The 27,994-nt window shown below is 35.8% G+C and overlaps 3 protein-coding genes and 1 pseudogene across 4 annotated transcripts; 1 reads left to right on the top strand and 3 right to left on the bottom strand.

Moving 5' to 3' along the window:
* Positions 1-300: 300 nt before the first annotated feature.
* LOC141833946 (actin-related protein 2) lies at positions 301-8,815 on the bottom strand. The gene is made up of 15 exons (XM_074721440.1): positions 8,675-8,815; positions 7,968-8,078; positions 7,523-7,657; positions 7,256-7,327; positions 7,077-7,155; positions 6,789-6,838; positions 5,689-5,792; positions 5,524-5,592; positions 5,374-5,437; positions 5,202-5,270; positions 4,423-4,506; positions 3,434-3,492; positions 2,552-2,618; positions 846-929; positions 301-552 (listed from the first exon to the last, which is right to left on the bottom strand). Exons 1-15 carry the CDS (start codon positions 8,714-8,716, stop codon positions 472-474), a joined length of 1,170 nt encoding a protein of 389 aa, XP_074577541.1. The 5' UTR covers positions 8,717-8,815; the 3' UTR covers positions 301-471.
* A 1,070-nt stretch (positions 8,816-9,885) lies between these two features.
* On the bottom strand, positions 9,886-10,552 carry LOC141811535 (TPD1 protein homolog 1-like). Its single transcript, XM_074699562.1, has 2 exons — positions 10,444-10,552; positions 9,886-10,369 (listed from the first exon to the last, which is right to left on the bottom strand). Exons 1-2 carry the CDS (start codon positions 10,502-10,504, stop codon positions 10,050-10,052), a joined length of 381 nt encoding a protein of 126 aa, XP_074555663.1. The 5' UTR covers positions 10,505-10,552; the 3' UTR covers positions 9,886-10,049.
* A 1,942-nt stretch (positions 10,553-12,494) lies between these two features.
* On the bottom strand, positions 12,495-15,112 carry LOC141823975 (glucose-6-phosphate 1-dehydrogenase 2, chloroplastic-like; annotated as a pseudogene).
* Positions 15,113-22,230: 7,118 nt separating this feature from the next.
* On the top strand, positions 22,231-27,113 carry LOC141841553 (uncharacterized). Of its 2 annotated transcripts, XM_074729732.1 has the most exons (6): positions 22,231-22,744; positions 23,195-23,322; positions 23,709-23,935; positions 24,108-24,855; positions 25,123-25,278; positions 25,369-27,113. In XM_074729732.1, the coding sequence occupies exons 2-6, from the start codon at positions 23,283-23,285 to the stop codon at positions 26,931-26,933; spliced, it is 2,736 nt and encodes a 911-aa protein (XP_074585833.1). In that variant the 5' UTR covers positions 22,231-22,744; positions 23,195-23,282; the 3' UTR covers positions 26,934-27,113. The 2 variants fall into 2 exon arrangements, with proteins under 2 accessions (XP_074585833.1, XP_074585825.1); XM_074729724.1 differs by having other exon boundaries at positions 25,123-27,113.
* The last annotated feature ends 881 nt before the right edge of the window (positions 27,114-27,994 follow it).

Genomic DNA, 27,994 nt, shown 5'->3' with positions numbered 1-27,994 from the left:
TTAATATCATTTTAGTATTATACTTTCATAAATATGGCTCGAATAGCGAACACTTATAATAGATAAAATGATAATATTAAACTCTAAGGATTTAGAAAATAAAATTTCATTTTGCTCAAATAGAAAAATAGTTTGCTGCTTCTTTTGCTAGTTATAGTGATAGTAAACAACGATACAATTAACATTCATGAGCACTAATTTTTCATAGAGAGAATTACTGTCTCAATGTATCGACGTTTCTACAACAGAGTATTTGACGAGCAGCAGGTTGTGGAAGGAAAGAACACAAGAATCATGCCGTGGAACATGAATATATGGTGATGATGATTGTTAGGAAACACCAGCCAATATCCATAATGTTAATGAAAATAAGTATATCCTGTTGAGATCACATCGAATAGAAACAGATAACTAACGAAGGTTCAGCACCGTCGAGCAAATTTGAGGTTAAAAGGTTGCTTTTTGTTCGAGTTACACTTGGCCACATTTTCTCAAACATGCAACTCCCTCTTCCTGGTACTCTTGCCTCGTTATCCAGAACTCAGGTGCATCCTGTCCATTAAAGACAACCATTTAGCAATAGGTTTTGAGAAATGTTTAACTGACCAGTTGAATGATGCTGCAAATGAGTCTTAAATCTAATGTCCGGAGAAGTGCTAATTTAAACCAACTTTGTTTGTTAATTCACAGATGAGTTAAAACGTCAAACTAAGTACATTTGGTAGCATGCGAATCTAGGTTGCAGGGTGAGACCAAGGAGAGTATAGATATCAGATGAGATGAAAATTTCTGGACTTGAAAAAGTTTCTATTGCACTGAAAGTAAATGCGAAGACAGGATGGTACCTTCATGATTCCAGCAAGGACAGCACCTCCAAGGTAAACCATGTGTTTCCTTCTTGGAGGATCCTCGATTCTCAACCTTAGTTTCTGCCAGGGAACAGGGGAAAAAATCACTCCAGCTTGCACCATATATAAATCTAAGAGAATCCATCTTTAGTAAAATTTTACACAGCCAGATATCACTTCAACTGAACCAAAGCAGTCTGTTGGTTATATTGCTCAATACCAATATTCAAGGAAGATGCACTCTCCAGCCTTTAATGCCTAGAGGCAGGTCAAGCATGAGTAAGTTGGAGAACTAAATATTGGTTTTCCCACTAGAAGCACAGAGATTTTTTCGAGGTCAGCCTGTGCACCAGGATCTTGTGATCAAAATTACAATGAAATCCAAATAACTTGCACTGAAGGGTATGTGAAAAAACAGAATGGTGAAATCAAAAACAAAATCAACTAAATATGCAAAACCTGCCGATTTATATAGACAAATGTTTAATGATTTCTTAGTGAGGAGAAGTTCCGAACATTCTGAAACTTTGCAGGTCAAATTACAATTTTTTTATATCACCTCCTCCATGGATAATTGGAAATTTGAAGTATATATTATTTAGTAATTCCTCAAGGCAAGTCAAATATTTGCAATCACACCCATTGTAACGACCCGGCCCCTCGGCCCCTTGGGCGGCCCAACTAGCGGCCCAATTGGCGGCCCCTCGGCGGTCCCTTGGGCGGCCCAACTAGCGGCCCAACGGCAACCCCTTATGTCGTCAACCGACGACCTCGGCCGTGCCGTTACTCAATTGGTCTTTCCACCCCTGGCCAGTGGATTTTTGCCTCCCCCAGGATTCGAACTCTAGACCTCCAGGATAAGTACTAGAGTTTATGAATCCTGGTAGCCAAGTGAGAACTTCTCACTTGGCTACCAGGATTCATAAACTCTAGTACTTATCCTGGAGGTCTAGAGTTCGAATCCTGGGGGAGGCAAAAATCCACTGGCCAGGGGTGGAAAGACCAATTGAGTAACGGCACGGCCGAGGGTCGTTGACGACATAAGGGGTTGCCGTTGGGCCGCTAGTTGGGCCGCCCAAGGGACCGCCGAGGGGCCGCCAATTGGGCGGCCCAACTAGCGGCCCAACGGCAACCCCTTATGTCGTCAACCGACGACCCTCGGCCGTGCCGTTACTCAATTGGTCTTTCCACCCCTGGCCAGTGGATTTTTGCAGCTTCCCCAGGATTCGAACTCTAGACCTCCAGGTTAAGTACTAGAGTTTATGAATCCTGGTAGCCAAGTGAGAAGTTCTCACTTGGCTACCAGGATTCATAAACTCTAGTACTTAACCTGGAGGTCTAGAGTTCGAATCCTGGGGAAGGCAAAAATCCACTGGCCAGGGGTGGAAAGACCTAGTGAGTAACGGCACGGCCAAGGGTCGTCGGTTGACGACATAAGGGGTCGCCAGTTGGGTCGCCAGTTGGGCCGCCCAAGGGACCGCCGATTGGGCCGCCAATTGGGCCGCTAGTTGGGCCGCCCAAGGGGCCGAGGGGCCGGGTCGTTACACCCATGTGAGAATTGAAAATTAAGTAGCTGAAATAGTGAAAGATCTGAATGTACCAAGTCATAACGTCCATACACAGAACTGTGCAAATAATCAGAGAACTTGCTGAAAATTAGGCAATTTCATGATGGCTAGTGAGAATAATAATGAAAATATTACCTTCAATCCATCCTTATTTCCCTTGAGTACAATTTCAAGATAGCGATCAAGAATTTCCTTCTCCAAGCTGTTAAAATAACAAAGAGCTGACAATATCAGCATAATTGATTAGGGTATAGTTATGACTTTGAACATTCCTAGACGACGTTTTGAATAAATTAATTCCATACAATACCTTCCTTTAAAGACATATTTGTCAATATTTAATATCCCACTGGAAAATAAACAGATCTGTAATAATTAAACTATCAAGCAAACATCTTTCTCAAGTCATATTATGTACACATTGCAGCTACATCCCTAAATGCGGTGGAAAGAATTTTGCATTTTTTTATGTGACGTTGCAACTTATCAATATGTTGCCAGTCATTAAACAAAGAAATCTCTGTAGCTTTCTACCCTCAGCACAATGCTAATGTTTGTCATTCTTATAAATCTAAGCATAAATAATGTATAAGACACTTCATAATTGCCAGAAAAACATGACACAGCAACAGGATGATTAAAATAATGTTATTTATGATATGTACCCAGTGCAATACAATGAACCACTTACATCTACTATGATCCTATACTGTTTCAGTATTCAATAGATCTATATGATATAAGAATCCCATTTAGCACGAGAGAATTCTTAGTTTCAACAACAAATTTGTAGATATAGATCCTGTAACTAACGAATTTCTCCCAATCAATATTATGTCTTCACAATTTTAAACAAGCATTAAAGCTAGAATCATATCTGATTCTTGGATAAGGAAATACTAAAATATTACATAGAAATTTACTGCTAAAACATGAGTTAGCGATAGCATATACCTTTGTCCAAATTCACAAATATAGATTACAACAACTAAGTTATTTCAGAGGTCTTGGACTAACCGACTAGGTAATCCAGGATACATGGTACTCCCTCCACTGAGAACAATATGTTGGTAGAGCTGTCTCAAAATCAATGACGTGAGTGTAGCATAGCAGAATCAAAATTTTTAATTGATGACAAAATTGTTCTATAAATAAGCAGACAACTCAATGAGATGCAATCTAAATTTCAAAAAAATGTTAACATAATGATGGCATAAATTAATGACTATTCAGAAAACAACAGACTACTTAATGAGATGCGATATAAATTTCAAAAAATGTTAATATAATTAGGGCATAAATTAATGACTATTCAGAAAACAGTGATCATGTAGCACAAATACAAACATGTTTAAGCACCCATTTATGTACAATGTGCAACTGAGAGGAACAGCTATGGAAAATTTATATATCCTTGAAGGAACAGAACATATAGTTTAGCAAAAAAAAAAAAGTAAAGCAAATCTCTCTCTGAAACTTGATGATAGGCCTCCAATTGTCCTAAAAAGCAGTTATGAGTGGTCAAGCATGGTCAGTCAGTATCAGAATTACATAGTTAAATGCCCATGAGTAGTGTTTTTCTCACTTAGATCCATTGATGTAAATTTCATATTTACCTCCATTGCATAAATTAAACCATGTTACAGTTTTGATCTTAATCTCTTCCTTTCACTTTTACCTGTATTTGCATGGCTGCATGGAAAGAATTTTCGAAGTCATGCTATCTCTGGGTTATCAAACAAGTTAGTTGCTTTAAGAAGTCTAAATGTACAGCAGCGAACTGGTTCGAAGAATTAATTCAGAAAGACTCTAGTATATAAAAGAATAAGTCTAGTACAGACTACAGAGTCAAATATATTATCAACTCAAACCACTGAATTATATATGGTGAGCTTAGCAAATAAACCACCAAGCATAATAAGATAAATGTAACATTTGAGGTATCCACTACTTATAATCTTTCAAGAAAGGAATATTAGTAACAGATATTAAGTAATTCAGCATACCATCATCCTATTGTCAATATCCATTTCCTGAATGCAACGGAATGCCATATCTGCCATGCCATCACCTTCAACATCAATAAGTTCCTGTGTATGTGATTAAAAATCTTAGAACTTTCCTCAAGTGTATGAAAGAGGTGACTGAAAGATGCTCAGCATAGCCACAAATAGCAGTATGCAAATGCAATGACAACAACAACTAATAAGCAGAATGTCTATAATAACTTTCTTTGCTGGAACATATGTTCAGGAAATCTAATGTCAGCTATGGAAGACATAATGAATTTGATATATTATATAAAAAGAAAATGCTGTGCCATGTCCAACAAGCCTGTATCACCTAAGCATAGCTTACACACTAATTATCCCTTAGCTATTCATCCTGTAAGCCACTAAAAATTTTAAGGCACAAAGGAACAAAACCAAAGTTTAGTAATTTCTCCTCTATTGCAAGCTATGATACTGGGACTCTTCACTGATCCACTTTGTACAGTGTCTGACATAAATTCTCTAATACCAACACTCTGAGTGAGCTTATGTTTAATATTTCTACTGATCACATGTAAAACTGTTTAGAAATGGTCTTGTTGTACGCTTAGATCCAGATTCATGTAACAACGTATATTGCAAGTACCAAAAATGGATAGGAATGTTTATAAATATGATATGTTTAACTAAGATGGATCGGACAACATTATTAAATTGTTAAAACAAAAAATATCGGAGCACAAGTTCTTCTAAAAAAAGTACTAATTAGTGACGCGTAAATAGAAAAAACATACAGGAGTAAAAAGAGCCTCAGGAGCTTGAAATCTTTCTGTGCCTATTTTAATAACTCTTCCATCTGGGAGCTAGTAAAAAAATCAATGAGTTTGTTATTGTACTAGATAAGAGAATGTGGTATCTCCTGATTAATTAGATAGCAACATGAATGTAATAAGTAAATTTACTAACAGTATAGTTCTTGACAAGAATTGTGGTTTCAAGTCCAAGTTGATACTCACGCTTGTAGTCATAGCTGCAAAGTATCATTGAAGAACATTAGAAAAACAAACTGTAGATTAATTATCAAAATTAGGCAGCTAGATTCAGCAAGCAGTTGACCTGATGTAACATAGTTTCTCCTTTATTTCTCTTACAGTTTCAAAATCTGCAGATTTATTCATGGCATACCTTTGAAAGTTGTAATCAGCATATTAGTAGAAATATAAGGTTCCTGATCCAGTATGTTAAACCAGTTGAAATTAAGGACATGGTGATAAGTTTTACCCTCTACGAGATAGCAAATCAACAAGATAGGAAGTTATGTGCCTTCCAGCAACATTCATTCTCTTTGTCAGATGTGGAAAAGAATATCCATCAACAACAGGCACCTGCAGACAAATAACATATTCTTAGATAATACAAAAAATATGTATATTCCAGAAAACAAGCTTTTTAAGAAACAAGAGAGGCCTCTACATTTTCAATTGACAAAATATAGGGAAAGAACATAAAAATTATAAACATCATCTTAGATTCTTTATAGCAAAGCCAGAGTAGGCTCAGGATAACTATAGAAAAAGTTGTTCAAAGCACAACAAATTGCAGATCATCTTGCATAGCTTTATGAAATTTGCATGGATAGATGTGTAGAAAATATACTGTCAACATGATTTTATTTTATATACAAAAATTGACTGCTAGAACTAGTATGCTGCAAATATAGGGAATCTTGCAAATTACCAAGCATGTATCTGGGGAAAATATCAGATGCAAGATGATGCAAGTTGCATTGATGCAGAAATCTCAAACTGCTATCTCAGCCTATATATGTTTTTAGGATTACAGGATGAAATGTTGTCCAAAACACATTTTAAACTCTCAAAACCCTAATGAAATTCTTGATACTTCTTCCAAAATATACATTGTGTGTACTAATTCACTAGTACCTCTAAAATTGGTGCTGAGAAGACATCGAATCTATATATAAATGATGATAAGCTATTTTTGGCTCAAAACCTTAGAGACTATAAAAAACTATCCACACAATTTTAATTCAATGTGTTTTGCAGGCACCATAGGCATGCATATGAAGCACACAACAAAGCCAAAAATTTAATGTATGCCAAGATGGGCATCATAAAGTTCACATTGCATGATGGGTGTCATAATAGTAAATGGACATATTATTTCTCTAAAATAGAATGTATGCTGGCTGTAGCCTGGACTCAGTCACAAATTCATTAATTAAGGCATCACAATTTAAGACAAAAATGAGAACTTAAGATGAAAATGTTTTCTTCCATCCTTTCATAAAGATGATGGATATATTTTATCCTCATTATAGCTGAGAGTCATTATCTTTTAACTATCCAAATACAACATACCACATGTGTGACACCATCACCAGAGTCAATAACAAGACCTGTCAGCAATCCTGTGAAGAAGTTTTGATATTAGCAGAGAAAGTTGGTATATGTAATCAGATGGAACTAGTAAATAGAAATGCTGTCAATAAAACAGTCTATGATGTAGATAGAAATCACAAAAAAAGATCATTTACTGCAAATTAATTTCTGTTTACAATTCTGGATCATTAAATGCAACTAAAGTGGACAATTTCACAGTAATCAACCCCAAGTAGTTTTTAGCGATCTAATGAAATAGTCATGCACCTTGGGCATATAATGTTAGAACCGCCTGGACCTGAATGAAGACACCACTGAAGTTGTATTTCTCAAACATGGTCTGTATCTGTCCTATATGAAGCCAAATCAATAATCACTTGTTTGGAGTCTCAAACTAAAGACTTGTATAAAAATGATAAATATACAAAGACATGAAATGTACAAACCATTTTCTCACGGTTTTTTGAAGGATTGAGAGGTGGATCTGTGAGTAATATCTTACATTCACTTGGATCTATCTAAAGAGGAAAAGGAAAAAAAAAAGGGCAACATTCCTAATGCCATTAGTTTAAAAGCGAACTGACTTAAGCAAAGAATATAATAAATGAGTAGGGTAGCACTGAAATGAAATATTAGTACAGTGCTTTGTTTGAGAGATGATGAATTGATCAAAATTATATTGGGACTAAACTAATTTAATTAAGAATCAACACCTTAAGTTCACTGTAAAATGCATGATCCCATACATGCCCCATGTCATCCCAATTTTGCACAATCCCATTATTGACTGGATAAGATATATCTAGTTGGTGGCGAAATTCTGCACAAGCAGCTCCCACGACAATGTCCTGAATGAAAGAGGCAAACAGTATGTATAACTGATTCAGTATTTTTTTACTTGTAAGATATAAATAAAGACAATAAAAATGAATTTGAAGATCCAAAAAAACTTTCATCAAGAGGAATAGCCAGTCAGTCAATAGTAAATGGCATGAGACATGATGGCAGGGGTTAAAAATCTATTTGACCTCCTAAAATATCCATGCTCCAAAAATACATTTAGAATGAGAAGTCCTTCCTCTCTATACACTTGGTTTGCGAGTAATTATATGCAACATATGTTACAACAAGAAAAAAGAAATACATCGCTGTTCAGACCGTTAGTTCCTGCTCCACCAGTGATTCTTCATATCTAAGCAATGGCCTTCCAACCACGCATGGAAATACAGATGTGGGAAAGTTATCTCCAGCAAATCCACACTTCACATACTGCAATTAAAAAGTTGCAAGATCAGATAAGGGTGAACCTAAAAGAGAATAAGATAATATTTGTAGCTTCGTTCCAGCACAAGTTATCATTTAGAAAGACACAATAATGGAAAATGTCTGACAAGCAGGAACTTTTACATTGACAGTGGTGATGCTATGCCTGAAAGTTGCATTAAATTAAGAATATAATATCCCCAATCTTGGTAAAATTGGACAGGAAAGTCAACCTTTATTGCAGAAGAGTTCAGACGAAAGAATGGATATTCTGATCCACAATATTGCAGATCGAAAACTTAACTTTGTGTTGGCTTTTATTATGCCCAAGATGGAATTTTGCCAGCGATCAGTAAATGCGTGAAACCGTGGGTCTCATTTTTTAGAAAGTCCGCCGATCGCACAAAATTATGAAAAATCAATGGCCGTTTTCGAATGTTATGATTCGTACGCGTCCAAAGAAAAGCTAATCACAATCTCAATCGAACCTAGAAGATCCAATTGAAGAAAGAACAAGTAACTGGATCAGCAGGAAGAGAAGAGAGATCCAATTGTGTAGAGACAATAATATTTGAAGGAACCAAAAATGGAAGAAGAATTACTCCAGTGCCGTTGTCGCAGACGACAACCTTTCGGCTGTCCATCTTCGCCTCTCCTCGCGCTCGCTGCTCCTCCTCTCTCTCCCCTCCCGTCGCACTGCTACTGAAACCTGCGAGCTACAGTGGCACATAGATGGGAAGAGGAATTCGGGATGCAGATTGACAGGGATCAGGTGCCGGGGCAGACGATCTATGGCAGATAGCAGTGGGTTGGGCCCAACCCATCTTTGGCAAGTATCTAATTAAGTAAAACGGCCCAACTGATTCAACTTGGGCCGGCCCTGAAAACTATTGGGGCCAGAAAAGAGAGAGAGCTAGTAAATCATATAGTTTTAGAATTAGACTGTAAATTGAATTGACAAAGTTAGTAGGTCTATAAATATAAAGTGTATTTTAATGTATCAAAATGTTTCTCAGATAAACTAACTTCGTTTACAATCCAATTAAATTTTTTCACAAAAACATATGGTTCTTAGTGGACAGGTCTCATCATAAACAATATTACTACACTATTGAGAGGTCTTGTGGTGATTAAGTAAAAGATACATGATTAATTAAGGCATAAGTCAAGGGTATTGAAATATAAGAGCATTTTGTAGGGTTCCGTGGATCATGCAATCACATGGAGTGTGAAGATGTTTCATATTCTTGTCTTGATTTGACAATGCATGTGATCTTTAGATTTTTTTAACTTCATAAATTATATGGTATTTCTTGACTTTGAATGCATTTATTTCAATTTAGAAAGAAGAGGACGAAGAAGCCATTTAACAATTTATGTTTCAGTTAGTTTATATGACTCACATGATTATTATATTGGACTATATAAAGAAATATATTTCAAAAATAACAACATTGTGGAGCATATTAAATTTTATAAATTTGTTGTCTTTTCCATGGAAAGAGCCTTTACGAGCAGGAATACTGCAGAAACTCTCAGCCCTTTTGAGTCATATCCATACATTTAAAGGGAAAAGCTGTTCAACTGAGTCATGGATCATGGATTTGGCAGTAGCTCTTCATACTTTTCATGTGAAGAACTGCTATATAATTTCATTTGTTTTTCTAAAATAACTCATCCATGAGAAAAAAGGATCTTGTTAAAAGGCATCCTTCTCATTTTTTGTTTGTTTGTTTTAAAAAATACAACTGCAGAACAAGCTTTGTTAATGATAAACTTCGTCATAGTTTTATTCCACAATCGTTGTTCTTTCTCAAATATAATCGAAGCATATTTCTTTTAAAAAAATTAAAACACAGAAAATTATGACGAGTTTCAATCTTTTGCAACACCCAAAAAAAAACAGTAAAATCAAAAAGAAAAATACAAGCCCGTTTTTTAGCAGGCACAGGTCTCCAGTAATCCCTTGATCAGCTATCAGTTGCACTGGTGGATCAGCGTGCTGACGACGGGGAAGTCCTGCGGCGTCATCCACGCGTACCTGAACTTCACCGGCGTGCCCTTGGAAATTGCCCGGCCGTCGCCGACGAGGCACCTCTCGTCGTCGACCGGGCGGATGGCCCAGTCGTTCACCGCCTCGACGCTGCTAAGCCCGTAGCATCTCAAGACAACCTTCGACTGCAAGCACCGGCATTTGTTGCTCACCGACACCTCGTACTCCGGCTTGCCTTCGACTATGCCCCCTGTTTTTCTCTGACTTATGCTGATGTCTGCCAGACTACATGGAGCTCCATGGGCTGCAGTTATTCGATTAACAGAGTTCAGCTATAAATCTCTATCTAGTCGAGCAGATCGAGATTGAAATACTTACCGTTAACGATGCAGAGAAAAAGAAGAAGAGATGAGAAGAAGAGCTTGTGGAGGTTTCCCATCTCTCTTCTGCCAAACTCTACGCGTGCTCTATTCTACAAGAGAACTGAAGTTTTAGTGGAAACTATTTATAGAGGGAGAAGCAGGAGAGGGATAGGAAACGGCTTGCTTCTTCCAAGTAGTAGTTAAGTGAATTCATGGAGCGCAATAACCACTTGCGATGATTGAGACGGTCCAATCGCTTAAATTAAGGCTGTGTGCATAGTTTGCTAGAAGACAAATTAAAGTTCGGTGCAATTTGGCATGAGATAGTGCACTTGGTTGAATTGAAAGAATTTATTCATTAAGTTATTGAACTCATTGGCTAAAATACTTTAACCAAAAAAATAGATTAATTCGTTCTTTAAAACATTTTCAAGCTCTCAAAAATTTCAAGATTAGATAATTCATAACTGTTAACTTCACTCAGAACTGTCTTGTGCATGTGATCGTGAGAGATACTCAGGGGCTGATCACATGGCAACTGGCATGTGAGCCCTATGGATCAAGGTAACCTTCTGAATTTTTTGAGTTTTTTTTTTATAAAAATTTTCTCCTTTATCATTCAGTCTCATTCAGAAGCATGTGGAAGAACTAAAGCTATTTGTGGTGGCTGTGTGGGTCCTTTTTACAATCTTCCAACTAATTGATGGCCCATTTGGAAGGCGTACAGCAAATTAAAGAAACAAAATACACCAGACAACATATCCAATATATATATTTGATGATTAATATCAATGCTATTTTGGAAAAAAAACAATCTAAAGTCTCTACGGTGAGTTGGTTATGAAAAGCTGAACATTGTGATGAAATTCGTTTCACAGATATGGTATTACTTAATATCAATGATCTTAATAATAACAAAGGATAAGCAGATTTGTTGAATGAGTTGAGTGGACAAGTTGACATCCTTGATTTGGACTTGTCGAGTCACATTACCATGCAGAAGATTGTCCGACAAGCAATGTGGTAGCCGCAACTTGTTCAAGTCAACACAGGTTTCATGTTTCTTTTTCTTTCTTGTACCAACTTGATGGCAGAGATTGTTGCGGTGATTCCGGATAACAGGAAAGATATTAGTTTAATGAATTTGATAAATTAGCAGAAATAAAGGTAAATAATATTATTAAATAATGGAAATTATATTAGTTACTAGCGTTGACTGTGAAATAAACAATGCGTTGGAATAGGATATTATCATATTTGACTTACAGGTTCATGATTTGCTTGCAAGTGATTAAACGTGGAAATTGGCGCCTACTCATAGAAATTACTCCTAGAGTGAGGGATCAACGTAATTTAATTAGATATGATACTAAAAAGTTCGAATCGTCAAACATTTCTTCCTATTTTCTATGAGTTTCAGAAATGATTGATGCAATCTTCCCTGCTCATTTTATTGTCCAACAAACTGATATCTAGATGATTATAATTAATAATTACAAACCTTGAAGAACTGCATAATGAATTGAGATATGATTTACCACATCTAATAACAAAATTTCTACATTCATCTTTAAAAAAGTTGTGCTAAAAATAATTTGCTAGCAAATTAGAATGTGAGGACAACTTATACGAACATCCCTTCTATCTTGTTAGTATTCTAGTGTACCTCACATTGTTTACCAAATCTTCATTTTAAGTTCATGGCTAAGCAAATGTTATCTACATGATACTTGAAGGTGGTGTATCTAAGCTTTGATATCAATTTGGTTTGTCATTGTCATTCCACAAACAAGCAGACAAAATATATGCGCTAATTTACAAACAAAGTTACATAAGTCAGTCATGATTAAAAAAACTAAGACCGCTGAATATCCAAGCCGTAACATTCAAATAACTTCCCAGAAAATGTTAACTAAGATGTAGCAATGGAACTTTGTGTTCAAGTCAGTACAATTACAAAAGCCGATATAACAGAGTACTTAATGTCGTCAAAATTAGAGATGATCAATGCTGAGATAAGCAGTATTGTGGTTAATTCTATAAAAGAATTGGTGTGTTCACCTTGTAAAATGACAGGGAAAGTGTTACTCTGATGTGTTGACATCACCCCCAGCGGACATTGTATTTTGCTGCAAGGTAGTGTGCTCCTACAGGTCCACGGCTCCCGTAAGGGTAAAGCTCCGGTGCAATCTTCTTCTCCTCCAGCTCTTTCAGCAGTGGCGTGAACAATTCCCAAGCAGCGTTCAATTCATCAGAGCGAATGAACAGTCGTCGTTCTCCCTCAATGGCATCAAGTAGTAGACGTTCATAAGCATCCGGTATCTCCTTAGAGTATCCAAGGAAACACAATATATGGCGTGAGAGAGCAGGGTTATAACTTATCAGCGTTATTTTCACTGAAATAAAAATAATCATACCTCGATGAATAAAGAAGATTGAGATTGCTTCTGTCCAATTTCATACCCAATCCAGGAAGTTTGTTGTTGATCTTCAAGTATATGGCCTCATCAGGCTGCACCCTGATGATAAGCTCGTTTGTAGCAAGATCAATATCAGTTCCAAAACATCGCTTGTAAAGATTACCAGGGACATGGCGAAATTGAACTCTGATCTCAGCTCTGTTAATGGAAATTTTGAAATTTTAGATTGTTTTCTAGAAAGAAAGATCATAGGAATAACGCAAAGGAGAATAAAATGAGTTCCTGGGCTTCTAATTCTACCGCTTTGTATGCAAAGCTTTCCCAGCCTTCATGAGAAATGGGACTCCATCCCATCTTGCATTATCTATGAAAAGTGCAGCTGCAGCAAATGTCGGAGTAAGGCTGTTTTTGGGTACAGTTTTATCATCCGTGTACGCAGGATATGAAATACCATTCCTAGTGTGGTTCTTATATTGTCCGATCACCACATCTTCTAATTGCAATGCTTTCATAGAACGGAGAACTTTCACCTGAAATTTGAAGTCAAAACCCATCTAAGACATGGATGCCGACTAGAAAATTGATAAGTTGAGTTCTAATAACAGAAGACAATAGTAACATCGTAGTTTGTAATTATGCGCTTCCATGCAGTAGGTCGCTTCAAGATTCAGACTTTAAAAAGAGAAACAGTATTCTCCTATTTCTGTTACCAACCTTTTCATTCCTGATGTCTTCTGCATCCAAGCTGACAGGAGTTTCCATCGCAAACAAGGTGAAAATCTGAAGCAGATGATTCTGCATGATATCTCTAATGATGCCATAGTTATCAAAATACCTGCATTAGAAGACACAAATTCATAGGCACGTGAAAGTATAGCAAATAAGCATGTGATAAAACATTACCCTCCACGTCCTTCTGTACCAAAGTCTTCAGAGAAAATCAACTGCACATTCCGGATATATTCCCTAGACCATAGTGGTTCAGAGACAAGATTTGAGAACCGTAGGATAGATAGATTCTCAACAAGTTCCTTACCCAAATAGTGGACAATTCTGGAGAGTTTCAAGAATAAAAGTAATGAGATATGTTCCCATCCATTACTGAATTTTAGTATTAGACTTTTGTGTTACCTAAAAATCTGATCCTCCTCCAGGTATTGTTTCAGACCTCTTGTCAAAGCAGCAGAAGATTCACTGTCCCGCCCAAATGGTTTTTCAACTATCACCCTGGTCCAGCCATTCTTGGAAGAAGCCGACTTGCTTGCAGATTTTACAACATCTATAAATATGTTTGGTGGAATTGACAAATAAAAAAGTCAGTTTGACAACCTCCCAGCCTGTAGTTCAATTCAAAATATTGCATGTAAGTGTCTTGCTAACCATGGTTCTTAATTCTGCATCAATCATTTTACTTCGTGCATAACCGAATATAGTAAAATGCTGAAAGACCACAAACATATACAATAACTTGACTTAGACAAAAATATATAATTTTAAGAGAAAATTTAACAACATTCAGACCTTTGGAAGGCAGTCTTCATAATAAAGTGCGAGCAGGGCTGGAAATATCTTCTTCTTGGCTAGGTCACCAGAGGCCCCAAACACAGTGATGCTAACAGTGGACTCCCGTTCACTTGCGTCAAGACGAACTTCTCGCTTGTATTCCTGAGAAGATAAACCAAGGCAGTTACCATTATCTTTCTGCAACGGAGCCTTACTTATAGAGGATGTAGGTGACGTACCAGCTGCAATGAAATCGCCCAAACCTAGCCATGTCAACATTAACGATCGAAAAAGAGAAAAAGAGCCTCCGTAGTAAAAATCTGCAAAGTGATCCAGAGAAAAAGAAGAATGATGCTTCCAGGGGATCGACCGCCAACTCGAAAAGATAATTTTCACAGTTTTTCTTGCTTCAAAGAACCTAGGGCATTCCAGATAATAAATAAATAAATAAGACCCATGGAACAAATTACAGATACACATGTAAACTAAAGAAATAACCGACATGACGCAAGTGAAACGAATCACTCTCAAAAAGAAACTAAGGAAATACCCTTCGAAGAAGTTCGAGACAAAGTCAAATGGAGGAACCTAACCTTCCTTCTTACAAATAATGTTCAGGTGCCAATACCGCGGGGCAACTCCTCGCGCATAAATGCTTCTCGGCAACGATTTGAGGTGGATCGACGATACAGTGGCATGGCTTGGCAGAATCATGCGAGGGGTGGCGCAAGAGGAACCTAATTTGACGGCGGATAGGGCCATATCTCTTCCCACGACTTCACAAAAGCACCGGCGAGGGTAGATCGGGGGATTCAAGGAAGAGAGAGCGTGGGAGCGACGTCGCTAGGAAGCCATGGGTGGGCTTCAGTGGCTACCTTCGAATCCTCTCCTTTTCTCTCCTTCTTGGCGATGTCCTCTGGTTTAGATCTGACCGTTGATACAGCAGGACCCACTAGAATTAAAGGACTTGATTTGATATTGGCGAGCGAAAGCGGAGACGACTGGTGAAGGAGATGGCGTGTGACGTGACACTCCTCGTGACCATCGAACCGCTTTATCATTTTATAAAAGAAAAATAAGGCTGGTACATAACAAGCTGATTAATTAAGATAAGTTTTTGTTAATTAATTTAATATAAAATTAAGAGATTTTACTACAGCTGAACTCGGTGAAGTGGGTGTAGACGTGTCAAAATAGATCGACAGGATCGGACATTGCTCAGGCCCGATCAGTCCTTTTTCACTTTACCTAAATATTTTTCTTATTTTTTTTATTTTTTCACAGTAGTGGATTTGAAACATGAATGGACCAACATATTTTAATAATAATTTATTTTTCTCAGAAAATTATTAATGGGCTGCTTGTAGACTTTTATGTCCCAGCTTATGTAATGAATGCATGGGAATTATTTTTTAAATAATAGTTTTAAATTTTAATTTAATCATATTTTTAAAAATTGAACCACTTTAATTGTCATGCACTAAAATAACATTTTTTTAACAACTATAAATAATTTAATAAAAGCAGTAAAAAATTTATTAAATCCTTTAATATTTCTATAAAAGATACTTCAGTTCCCCTACATTTTACCAAACTATATTGAGAGGCATCGGATGCTTAAAATCTATTAGCTACGATATATTCCTCTTAATTGATAATCAATTACTATGCATACTTTGCATATTTAATATACTTAAATATATTAAATAAAATTTTAAATTTTCATAGTTCAAATTACTTAATATGCATTGTTTATAATCTAGATGGTTGCTGCAAACAAAAATATAGGGTTGTAACTTGTAAATAAATTAGTCATTCATAACAAATTTGATATTGCATGTGATAAAACTTTTATATATATTCGTTCAATTGTAAAAAAAAAAATTCTAGGGGCACAATGCAATGATAGAGTCATTGATAGATTTTTAATCTCAGCTAGAGCATGCACACATATTCTATTTGATGGGAAAAAATTATGACAAGCTAACACTTAAGATTTTCTAAGTGGATCGAGCAACCACCTAGTAGAGTGGTCATATTGCAACCTACAAGAGATTGACTGTACTTCAACGTTCGAAGAAATAATATTTATGAACAATTCATGAATTTTTTTATTAATTTATATAAATTTTAATCACCAAAAATAGCTAGTATATATATTTTATAGCTCTTTTTTATATATATATTTCAAATCTAATATTCATAATAGGTTAAAAATAAAGAAATACTATAAATTTTGTGAATAAATAAACTTTTAATATAAATTATACAATAACAATATTGATAGTTAAAATCTTGAATAATGTTCATAAAAATATTCATGAATCAGGTTCGTGAAGAAGCTTAGGTTCATCTTGAGTTTGATAAGATCTTTAATAAATAATCTTGAACAAGTTCAATAAATAAATAAATAAATTTAAATATGGTAAAATTTAATTTGGCTTGACTCATTGACATCATTTAGATGATCTGATTTGATTTGTTGATATCCCTACAAAAATAATAAAAGACGACCCTTACCAAAATGATGCAATGGTAAAATACTGAGAGGAGTAATAAAAGGATTAAGATTTGAATTTTAAATGGAACAAATATTTTAAAAGTTAATTTCTGAGTGTGTATATAAATTATGTTATGAATTTACATATAGATGAATTTGGAAAAAGATCGTCTACTTTTAGTATTAATTGGGTGAAGTACGGATAATTAGATTATAAAAAATTGATAAATATGAATATAAGTACTCTATGATAAAAAAAGATTTAAAATTTTATAATTGTGCTCGTGATAACTAATTTCAGGAGAAAAAAAATATTTGGTGATGATGTAAACAGAGGGCAAAAAATACTTGTGAATTAATTAACCGAAAACAGAGGGCAAAAAAAAAAGAAAAAGGAATGGAAGATTTGGTGATGATGTATTAAGGTGGCTTGATCTAAATTTGTATAGTCATAAAAATTAACATGGAAGTAAATTACTAAATTTCTATAAAGTCATTTAACCTGGAACAAATAATCTGCAAGGGATTTATAAATAGAAAAAATTTGTTGCCATCATTATTTGAAATTCGAAAATATTTGATAAGATACGATTTCATTAATTGCTAATTAACTCAGTATCTCTCTCTCTATATATGTTGATTGAGTATAGGTCTGTGCAGTGCAATTGCTTTCTGCGTTGAGATCTCAGCCAAAAAATGGAGGAAATTAGAAGAGCAATGCACAGTATTTGCATCAGTCCTTGCAGCGTTGATATTCTTAGCATGCTTCATGGGCATGGAAGCCGAAGGATATCGACCTCTGCAAGATACTCCTGATCCTAAACCTATTCACAACGACGAGAGGTTTAACTTCAAGCCTCTGCAAGACACTCCTGAAGGTCCTAATCCTATTCACAACGACGAGAGGTTTAACTTCAAGCCTCTGCACGAGACTCCTGAAGGTCCTGATCCTATTAACAACGAAGAGAGGTTTAACTTTAAGCCTCTGCATGAGACCCCTGAAGGTCCTGATCCTGTTCATAACAGAGAGGCCTTGAACTATGAGATGTTGCGCAATGCTCCTGCAGAACCAGGGCGGAGATTTAGCAAACCAGTGCCTGATTTCCCTAAAGGTTCAACTCCAATTCATGAATGAGAGGAAGTTAAGGTCCATGCTGTCCCTGAAGCCCTTTATTGTGCTTATCAGCGACTGCACGATGATCCTGAATGTTCCAGCATCATACGTAATTATATTCCTTGGGTCCTTAGGTTATTATTGTAGTAACGTCTGGTTTAAATAATTAAGTTGACTGTTATTCTTATGCATTTGTTTTTCAGAACAATGTTGGTTTGCGTGTGCTGCTGTGCTGAGTTCGGATTTATGTTTTAAATCTACATTTTAGCATTTCTTTCATTATATTTAAAATAAACTAAAGGGATGGTTAAGGGTTGTCGATCAAGTATAAGCACAGTGAGCTAGTATGTATGAGGACAAAATGCAACTACAAAAGTGAGATAAAGTCGATAAATTCTAAGGTTTTTTCAAAAAAAAAGTTGATATGCCTTTTTTTTCTCCTCACTAGATAAACAAAATCAACCGCTCGTACAGGAAAAAAAAGTCATATATAATTTATTGGCTTTTAAATGAGTGTTGACGACCTTTTATTTATTCATATTCGTTTTATAATTATGGAAAATAACATTAGGTTAACATTATATTATATAATTATATATAATATATTTCACAGTAATAATAATTGATTTATTAGCTCAGTTGGTCAGAGTGTTAGTTAATAGCAAGCAAGTTGTTGGGTTATTTTAGCATAATTTATTTTTCTTAAACTATCGTTAATGGGCCTCTTGTAGGCTTATAGGCCCATTTTTTTCTCAATTTCTCGAATGATAATTCTGGAATGTAATGCGTGGGAATTAATTTTTAAATAATAGTTTTAAATTTTTATCGAATCGTATTTTTAAAAATTGAACCACTTTTTATTATAATTTAAATTAACTTAGCTATCATTTTAAAATATATTTAATCATAAATAATCATTTGAAATATGTGTGGTGTAAATATATATTATCATTTTAATATTGTGTATCTTTTTCAGAAATGAAGTCATGTTCTAAATTTTTTTACCGTCTAGAAATAATTTCATAAAATCATTTTAAGATTTTGTTTAATATTTCTAAAAATTAATTCAGCTCCCCTACATTTATATTGAGAGGCAGCAAAATGGATGGAAGATGAAGTGATCATAGGAAATAATAGCAATAGATTTGTCCAAAGAATGAAAGATTTGCTTCAATCGTTCAGAAATAACAAGAGATAATTAAAGATCAATCGAGGAAAAAGAAGTAGCAAAATTAGAGGAAAAAATAATGTTTTTTTTAAAATAATTTTGATCTTTTTTTAAAGAGAATCGTTGAGTGTTTCTTTAGATAATTTTCCTAGGATAGAAAAAAAAAAAACTAAATTATAAAACCTTATTTATTAAAAATATAAATAAATAAATATAAATATGATAAAATACTAATAATTTTGTAGTCAATTATGTTATAAATAGTAAGAGTTTTATCATTCCAACACGTCTCTTTTGTTTTTCTTTATCGTTGCATCAGTGGTATCAAGCCATGTGGAGATCCTCAAGAAAAATAAAAGAGACGTACGTGGTGAAATGATAAAACTGTTACTAGCTATTGATAATGAAAAAGAGCCTATAAATAGACTTTACATTAGAACATTTCAACCTAGCTAGCACTAAACCACAACTCCTATATAATAGGATCACCCAAGACATTTTCTCAGGCACGAAATCAAATAACTAAACACTTAATTAAAGACTCAGACAAACGAATGACTCGGACAAACTACTAATAATTAGAACTTTCAATAAATATTATAAAATAAAATATTTAAATCTTAACCCCCTCCCTTAAATTGAAATATGTAGAAATCAATTTAAAAGAAAACAACAACACGTTAACAAACTCCAAATAGCTAGACCACGCAACCTTACAAATTTAACCAACTTGAGAGACTTGATATGTATATCTGCAACTTGATATTCACTTCTATAATAAACTAGTTTGATTGTTCCATCATTGTTGAGATCTTATTAAAAATAATACTCCACATCGATATGTTTGCTTCTGCCGTGTAGCATAAGGTTCTTAGAGGGTTTGATTGCTGAGTTGTTCAAGTTTACTGACAGCAATTATGTAGGAGATCAAGATGATAGAAAGAACACTTCAGGCTATGTATTTATATTGGACACAGGGGTCATATCATAATCTTCTATAAGAAGCAACCAATTATCTCATTGTCAACTACAGAAGTTGAATTTATTGCTGCAATAGCTTGTGCTTGTCAAGCTATCTAATTGAGAAGAATTTTTGAAGAGTTTTAGTTCAAACAAGTTGAAGCTACTATAATTTTTTGTGACAACAACTCAACAATTAAACTCTCTAAGAATCCTATGTTATACAGCAGAAGCAAACATATCGATGTGAAGTATTATTTTTTAAGAGATCTTAGCAATGATAGAACAATCAAATTGATTTATTATCGAAGTGAATATTAAGTTGCAAATATACAGACCAAGCCTCTCAAGTTGGCTACATTTGTGAGATTGCATAATCTACTTAGTGTTTGTTCACGTGCTACTGTTGTTTTCTTTTAAATTGATTTTTGTAGATTTTAGTTCAAGAGAGGGTGTTAAGATTTCAATATTTTATTTTATAATATTTATTGGAAGTTCTGGTCATTGGTAATTTGTCCGAGTCTTAGTTTGTTCGAGTCATTAATTTGTCTGAGTATTTAGATGTTTAGTTACTTGATTTTGTGTCTGAGAAAGTATCTTGGGTGATTATATTATATAAGAGTTGTAGTGTAGTGCTAAGTTGAAATGTTTTAATATAAAACTTATTTATAGGCTCTTTTTCGTTATCAATAGTAAAGAGTTTTATCAATTCCAACACGTCTCTTTTGTTTTTCATTGCCGTTGCATCAAAAACTTCGAGAGCAAAGTGATTTTTTTTCTTCTTCTTTATGTACACGAATCTATTCGATAATCAATTGAGGAAAAGAACTTGCAGGCTTTGAATATGAAAATGTAAAGAAACGAAGATCATTTCAACTCAAATTCTTTTTATTTTATTCATTTCAAAGTTACTCTTCTCCATATCTGAAAGATTTACTGCCATGGCAGCTCCTACTGCCGTAGGCTTTGCTGCCGAAAGCAATAGGAGAATGATTCGAAGACAATGATGAAATTCGGTAGAGTTAATAAAGAAGGCCTTGCAGAAATATAACAACAAGTGATTTTTTAATTTATTTTCATCTATTTCACCTCAATCTAGAAGTGTAAGCTAATTATGAGGAAAGTGGAGCCAGTCTACCTTTAGCATCAACACAAGAATGGTCTTTCAAAGTGTAGTTGCTTTCATAAACAAGAGTGACAGAGAAAACACTTTGAACCAACTGTTGGTGCCTTTTCAGACTGCCTTATGCGATTACTTGCTTGGAATTCTTAAATAAATCCCGTGGTTAATTTTGTTTTTAACTCTTATTTAATTGACTGATCAGTGTAAATATTTAACAACCAATGAACAGTAATATAAAATTACTCGTTAGTTAAATTTGGCTAATTACTTATTTAACTGACAAAGCGAAGCCTCTCTCTCCTTATCTTTTTTCCCCTACAAAGTTAAATGTTGGGCACCCTTTGAGACACAATGTCTGCTGACGAGCTGCTTCCTTTATGCACCTTGATGATTTCCCTGACCTCACCATAGCTTCGACTTCAAGGTGTTCATGCGCTCTTCATGACTCTGAGCTGTGGAGTCTAGACATTATTTATTTGCTTAATTAATTCATCAGATTCCAATCCTAACAACTTAACCTACCTTTTGCCTTTTGGTCAATCCCAAATCCCAATCAGAATAGAAGCTCTTATGGAGAACAGCTACGTTTAGGAATCAAAATTGTTATTTGTTTTTTTAAAAAAACTTTATCATTCAGGAATTTCACCGGAAAGTCCCCACTTAACAACTCCCTTTTTCTTCTTTTAAAAAATGATCCTCGATTGAGTAACCTGAACTTGTCATTAAAAGCATTGGATTTGTCAGAGATTATTTCCCCGTATTTTAATGATCCGTTCGTAGATATCTGCTTGAAGGGCAGTTGAGACAATCCAGTCCCCAATCTAGTAATAATCTTAACCTGCAGTGGCTTTTGCGTTGGTGCTTGCTTGTTGGCCCTTCGATTCCAATCTGTCCAAATCTACTTCCTGCCTATGAGAAGAGAATTGCGAGTATTTGCAATGGAATAAGCAATGAGAAGATAAAGATGATGGCTGTTCTTTTAGATTTGAGTTCTGTTGTTGTTGTCTTTTTTTACTCTCTTCTCTCAGTGCCCATGACAAGAACACGAGCAGCCATGGATGCATGTTTCTTGTTTTCTTTTTGGTTCTTCTCTCACTGTTTTTCAGCACCAGGAAACAAGGAAGGTAGGGAGAGCCGATGAGAATCCTAAACTCAAAGAGTCCTAAGTACAGAAATATTGTAGGTGAGAAAATTCAGAAGGAAAAAAAAGAAGAAGAGAAAGCATGAGAGAGAAAGAGAATAATGAGACCAGAGGTTGACAAGTTCCCTGTCACTGTTCTTGGAAGGTCATTTGTCCTTGTGGAGATTTTCTTCTCTGGGATCTCCTTGTCCTCCTTCCAAGCCTCAACCTTTCCCCTCTCCCTCTCCTCCTCCTCCTTCACCTCCTCTTATCTCTCTATCTTTGCGAGAGAGGTGCCTCCAAAGCCCAGATGAAGATCTGGGGCGTTTTCTTCTTCCAATGTTCTTCCACAGCAGCGTAATTTTTTTCCTCTCTCTTTTGCCTCTGGAATCATCACTCGCTCAAAGAGGTAAAATTTGCATCTTTTAGTTGTTTGCAGCTCCCTGTTTCTAAACTTCCCGTTGAATTGCTTTCTAAAAGAAACACTTTTTGGCCATGGGGATTTGTTTGTCTCTTTGTTTTGTGGCTGAAAAGTTAATTTAGATTTTGCATTTTTCGCATTTTCTGGCGTTTGACGGAGAGTTCGATTTCTTCATCCGAGATTTTGTTCTGGTTTTGTCGAACGTTTTCCCAATGCAGGAATTGAAGCACTTAGATTGTGGCTAGAATCACACACCCCTTTGTCTCTTTGCACAGATCTGCTTCATTTGTTAAATTAGAGATTAATTCCAGTTTATTTTTCCTTTCTGTCGTTGCAAGAACATCGATGAACAGTGATTTTCTTGTCAACTAGTTTAATATGACAAATCACTACAGTTTCTGAATGGAGAATTTCAATTTATGAACAAAAAAATTGCAGGCCTCGCAATCTGAAGCAATAATTGTGCCTAATTGTGGAACAAACAAAGGTGGCTCCTTCGACTTCGCCTTGTTATGATCTTGCCTTGATGAGTGATGTGAACTTGAACGATTTTTTTGATTTGAAAGGTAAGTTTGCAGTCGTCTATTTCTTGTTCCATGATCTTGGCATACTATATTTCCCCAAAATCTAACTAGAGTTTGAGAATTGAGCTTAAAGAAGAAGGATGCTTCTTGTGTAATTTACCAACTTTTGAAAATACAGTATTCTGGTCCGGCAAGAATGCTGATTTCTTTCTTGTTCATTAAGTAATAATTAGCTTGATAAACAGGAATGATCACACAGAAAGTAATGTCAGAGTTCTCATGCCACAATTGATGCTACCTTCAACCTAAGAACTCTTAAAAATATGGGAATTGCACTCAATTTGTTCCTACAATTGATAGAGATCAAAAGAATTATTTGTGTTATCTTCTGATTGTTATTAAATTTTTTTTAACTTGGAAATCCATAGGAATGGGGACAAAAGTGCACTGCAAAAGTTACCTTCCTGGGTTTCAGCCGGCAGGGGACCTAAATGAAGATGCAAACTTCAGCTGGACACTGTTTTGCGAACACAAATCTATCGGCAGACAACTGTACAACGATTTCAAGCCGAGGGGAGTTGGAAGCTGTTTGGAATATGACAAAGACATGTTGAAGAGAACGATGCTCGAACATGAAGCTATATTCCAGAAACAGGTTTGTTCAACAATTAGAACACAGTAGATTCGATGAGCATTGATGTTTTTCCCTATTTAGACGAATGAAGTTGTCCATTTCATCAAAGAAGTTCAACTTTTTTCCTAACCTTTTTGGTAAAGACAATGATTTCACAAGTTCCTATAAGTTAAAATTTCATTCTGGAATCCAGGTTTATGAACTTCATCGCGTTTATAGAATACAGAAGCAGCTGATGCATGAGCTTAAGAAAACACAAATGAACAGATATTCTCAGACATCGAATTCGAGCATGCTTGTATCTAGATTGCGTTCTGAATTGGATGAAAAGGGATGGCTTGCATCTTATGAACCTCTAATGACTAAACCAAATGTTATACAAGATAGTGAGGACAACAAAGCCTCTTTACACTTTCTGAATAAAGACAGGACTCCAAGTAAACATGGGAAATGTGTTGAAAGCGACAAACCAGAGGAAACTGAGCTCAAGAAATTTACTAGAAGAATTTTGGATCTTCATCTCCCTGCTGACGTTTACATAGAAAAGGAGGTTACTGAAAAAATTGAAAGAGAAAATGTTCATGGCATCGAGGCTGAAAACGGTGTCAAGTTAACTCTTGGCGGCATTGATATTCATGGATTCGGAAAAGGTAGCCTAAAATCAAATTGGGATTCAGATGATCAGTCAGTTCATAGTTTGGCTGATCTGAATGAGCCTATTACGGAGTCTTGGGAGAATGAGGCTGTCAATTCAAATATATATAAATTGGATGGTGTAAATGTACTCTCCAAAGAACTTGAAAATCCTTGTCTATTGACAGAATCAGAATCAAAAACGAAGTTTCCACATATTGATCTCTCCAATAATGATGGTGCAAACAACCTCGGTGCACAGACAGTTGGGATAAAACAAGAACAACAAACATTCAACAATTGTGCTGGTAAGAACAATGGCCGATACTTGTGAACTTTTGAAGCATTACTTCACTATAGGAATTGAATTCCTTGAAAAGCATTACTTCATAGTGTTTGGTTTGTAAGAGCATGTTGTTTCACATAAGATTTCCTTGTTGCTGCATTGCTCCATAACCGTGAATATATCGTCGTTCCAGTTATAACCTTTTACTGGTGCATATTAATTTTTTTAGCAACTGTTTCTGCTGCTGATAGTTTAAGGTGCCATAATTCACTGTTTTTGGTTTTCACAGGGCAAAGTAGCACCGTTACCAATGAATGCCCAAGTTCCTCTGAGCAGCTAAAGTTGAAATTTTATGAATCTGAAGAAAATTACTTGCTCAAGCAAGATGAAACAAGGACTTGGTTTCGAGAGAAAACTATCTGCCTTGAAAATTCTGCTAATCCAGGTCTAGCAACTAACTTGAATAATCCTAGATTTAAAGCTTCTCAGGTCACTCCGTTATCGATCGTGTCTTCCCTGCATCATGTTGCTGCAGCATATCCACCAGCTCCAGCTTGCACAAAGCCAATGCAGATTATTGACCAACCTCCAGTCACACTTCAAGCATTACCTTGTTTCAAGAGCTACAATGCGTTTAAACAAAGCAGCGTTCCTGAATGTAACAAAGTACAATGCCATGGGTATTCACAACCGCAGAGGGGACTTGATAATTTATTCTTATCCCACACTAGTGGTCATCGTCATGCCATTCAAATGAACTTGACTTCTTTGACCAGTATACAACATCTGCAGAGCAACCTTGGAAAGCCAAATCTCAGTGACAGTAATGGTAGTTCACCATATGAAAACTCCCAAAACCATGAACTCCAAAGACCCTTCAAGGACTCAAAGTCCGTAAATTTTGAGTCTCTGAAGGGTTTGAATTTGAACCAGGCAATTCTGTGTGGAACTCAGGATGGTTTTGCAGACCAAGAAAATTTAGTTAGGAAGCATGAGGAAGCCCCCGACAAATTTATTTGGCTTAGAGAATGGTCATCTTGCAATGGTCATGCTGACAGAAAAGAAAATGACACTAGATCCGATGTGCATTTCAATGCTGAATTTCGAGGATTAGAAATCAAAGGCCTGGATGCTGATCTTGCAAACAACTATGGAAAAGGAAAAGGATTTAGAAATTGCAGTCAAGGTTTAGAAAGAGAGATTAATTTGAATTGCGAGGTAATACCTGTTACTGCAAATAAACTGTGTGAAGCTTCAACTGAAGGTATTCCATCTTCACTTCCTATGGCTGCGTCTGTTGGCAAATTGACTTGCCAAATTGATCTGGAAGTACCAGCTGATGAACTGGAAGACAATGATATGGATGTCGATATGAATCAACCAATTGCTGCAGTAGTTATGTCAGCGGAGAAGATATCCTCCCTGGATGTTTGCATCAAATCAGCTGCAGATGCAATTGTTTCAATGTCCATAGATGCACATAATCATTTAGATAATATCACAAGTATTCCCTCCACACCAGCTACTTGTGATTCCTTGCATTTGTTAGCAAAGGTAGCCACATGTATCGTGGAGTCATTTGAAGCTTCTGGTGATGACGGATTGGATTTCTTCGAGTCAATGACATTGAAACTGGATGAACTCAAGGCAGATGAATACTGTTGCAAATCTTTCAAACACGAGAGGCCAAAGGATGATGAGAAGTCTACTCGCCCAATGCTTTCAAGGTCTAGAAGGGCTCAGACAAAGAAGAGAAGGCAAAGGAGAGATTTCAAGAAAGATGTCCTTCCAGCACTCACATCATTGTCAAGGCATGAAGTGACTGAGGATCTTCAAGTGCTCGGAGGGATAACAAAAGCAGCAAAGTCGCGATTGACTGGTTCTACAAAGACAAAAAGGGGCAAACACAAGTCAAGTTCTCAAAGGGGGAGAAGACAAGCGAGAAGTTTTGGCGTTGCAATTGCAGAAATGCGCAATAGTCCCCCTCGAATACAACCTATCCACACAGAATTGGAGAATGCTAAGAGTAGCATAATGGGATGGGGGAGGACAACTAGAAGGTGTCCAAGACAAAGAACAGTTAATGCCTCTGCTCCCTAGGAGTATTGTTTTTGAGCACAAGCATCCTTGTCGTTGTCAAGGAATAACAATTTTCTGAGTTAAACCAGTAGCTTTAGAGATGACAAGCTCTGTAAATGTTGGTCTTGATTTGGACCCAGTATCACTGGCTTTTAGGTAGTTTTGTAGATTCCATGCAATAATTTGTTGATGATTTCTACATGAATAGGACATCAGTTTTTTCTGTTTTGAAAAAAAAAAAACTGACTTCTATTGATTATGTTCATTAAGCATGATCATAATCATTATCATCAAGCTTATTGAATCTGTTCCTCTGGCATCAGCAATGATAATTTTTTGCTGTTGAATTACTCGTTTCTATTAATTTGTGGACGTTATCCACTATAACTGGTTGCTGTCTCTATCTAAGCAACAGGATTATAAAACGTGTGATGCCGACAATTAGTGGAATACGTCTGACGTTGATTTGGCGATATTGACTAGATCCCCATCACAGTGGTTGACTTCATCGTAGATCAAAGTTAGATCATGATTTATTATGGTGTAGTTGTCTCGTAGTTAGATCATGACTTCATCGTAGAACAAAGTCAACGTAAGCATGCTGCCTAGCTGTCTCGTCTCAGGCACCATACAGGGGGTTTTAGTGTTCAATGGTAGTCTGTAGATTAATGATGTACTTCTCTATTCAGCATCCACATCTCAAATTCCATCTCGCAAGTTGAAACTCTATTGCATGACTGGGCTCAGATGGAAATAACTTGTATTTCATTTTGTCTTAATTCTGCCTTAAGAAAATGAAACTGACACCCTTGTAGGCTCAATCTAGCCACATACTAAAAGGCGAACAAATCACATGGTCTAGGAGAGTTGACAAATTGAATCTCAGTCATAAATGTCGGCTCTAGAATTTAATAATATTTATATTATATTTGTATATCTAGTATTTACAAAATTAATATCTAAAACTAATTATAATTAGACATATATAATTACTGTCCTACAACTTAGGTTAATTTAAACAGCCCTCTATTTGCATGCGTGTTTGGATAGCTGATTGTGATTAAGCATGTCACGATAGCAAC

The sequence above is a fragment of the Curcuma longa genome, chromosome 1 (assembly GCF_044706935.1).
Source record: "Curcuma longa cultivar G26 ecotype Majalengka, Jawa Barat chromosome 1, ITB_CL_G26_1.1, whole genome shotgun sequence".
Classification (NCBI taxonomy): domain Eukaryota; kingdom Viridiplantae; phylum Streptophyta; class Magnoliopsida; order Zingiberales; family Zingiberaceae; genus Curcuma; species Curcuma longa.
The sequence above is the reverse complement of the archived record's forward strand: the minus strand, read 5'-3'. Positions and strand labels throughout refer to the sequence as shown.

Bases quoted from the DNA above. Each gene is read 5' to 3' on its own strand.
- LOC141811535 (XM_074699562.1), bottom strand. From the start codon at position 10,504: ATGGGAAACCTCCACAAGCTCTTCTTCTCATCTCTTCTTCTTTTTCTC. The intron at 10,370-10,443 runs GTAAGTATTTCA...GAATAACTGCAG, and splicing joins TTTTCTCTGCATCGTTAACG to CCCATGGAGCTCCATGTAGT.
- LOC141833946 (XM_074721440.1), bottom strand. From the start codon at position 8,716: ATGGACAGCCGAAAGGTTGTCGTCTGCGACAACGGCACTGGA. The intron at 7,658-7,967 runs GTCTGAACAGCG...TCTTTCATTCAG, and splicing joins TGGTGGAGCAGGAACTAACG to GACATTGTCGTGGGAGCTGC. The intron at 7,156-7,255 runs GTTTGTACATTT...CATATAGGACAG, and splicing joins CAAAAAACCGTGAGAAAATG to ATACAGACCATGTTTGAGAA.
- LOC141841553 (XM_074729724.1), top strand. From the start codon at position 23,283: ATGAGTGATGTGAACTTGAACGATTTTTTTGATTTGAAAG. The intron at 23,323-23,708 runs GTAAGTTTGCAG...GGAAATCCATAG, and splicing joins CGATTTTTTTGATTTGAAAG to GAATGGGGACAAAAGTGCAC. The intron at 23,936-24,107 runs GTTTGTTCAACA...TCTGGAATCCAG, and splicing joins AAGCTATATTCCAGAAACAG to GTTTATGAACTTCATCGCGT.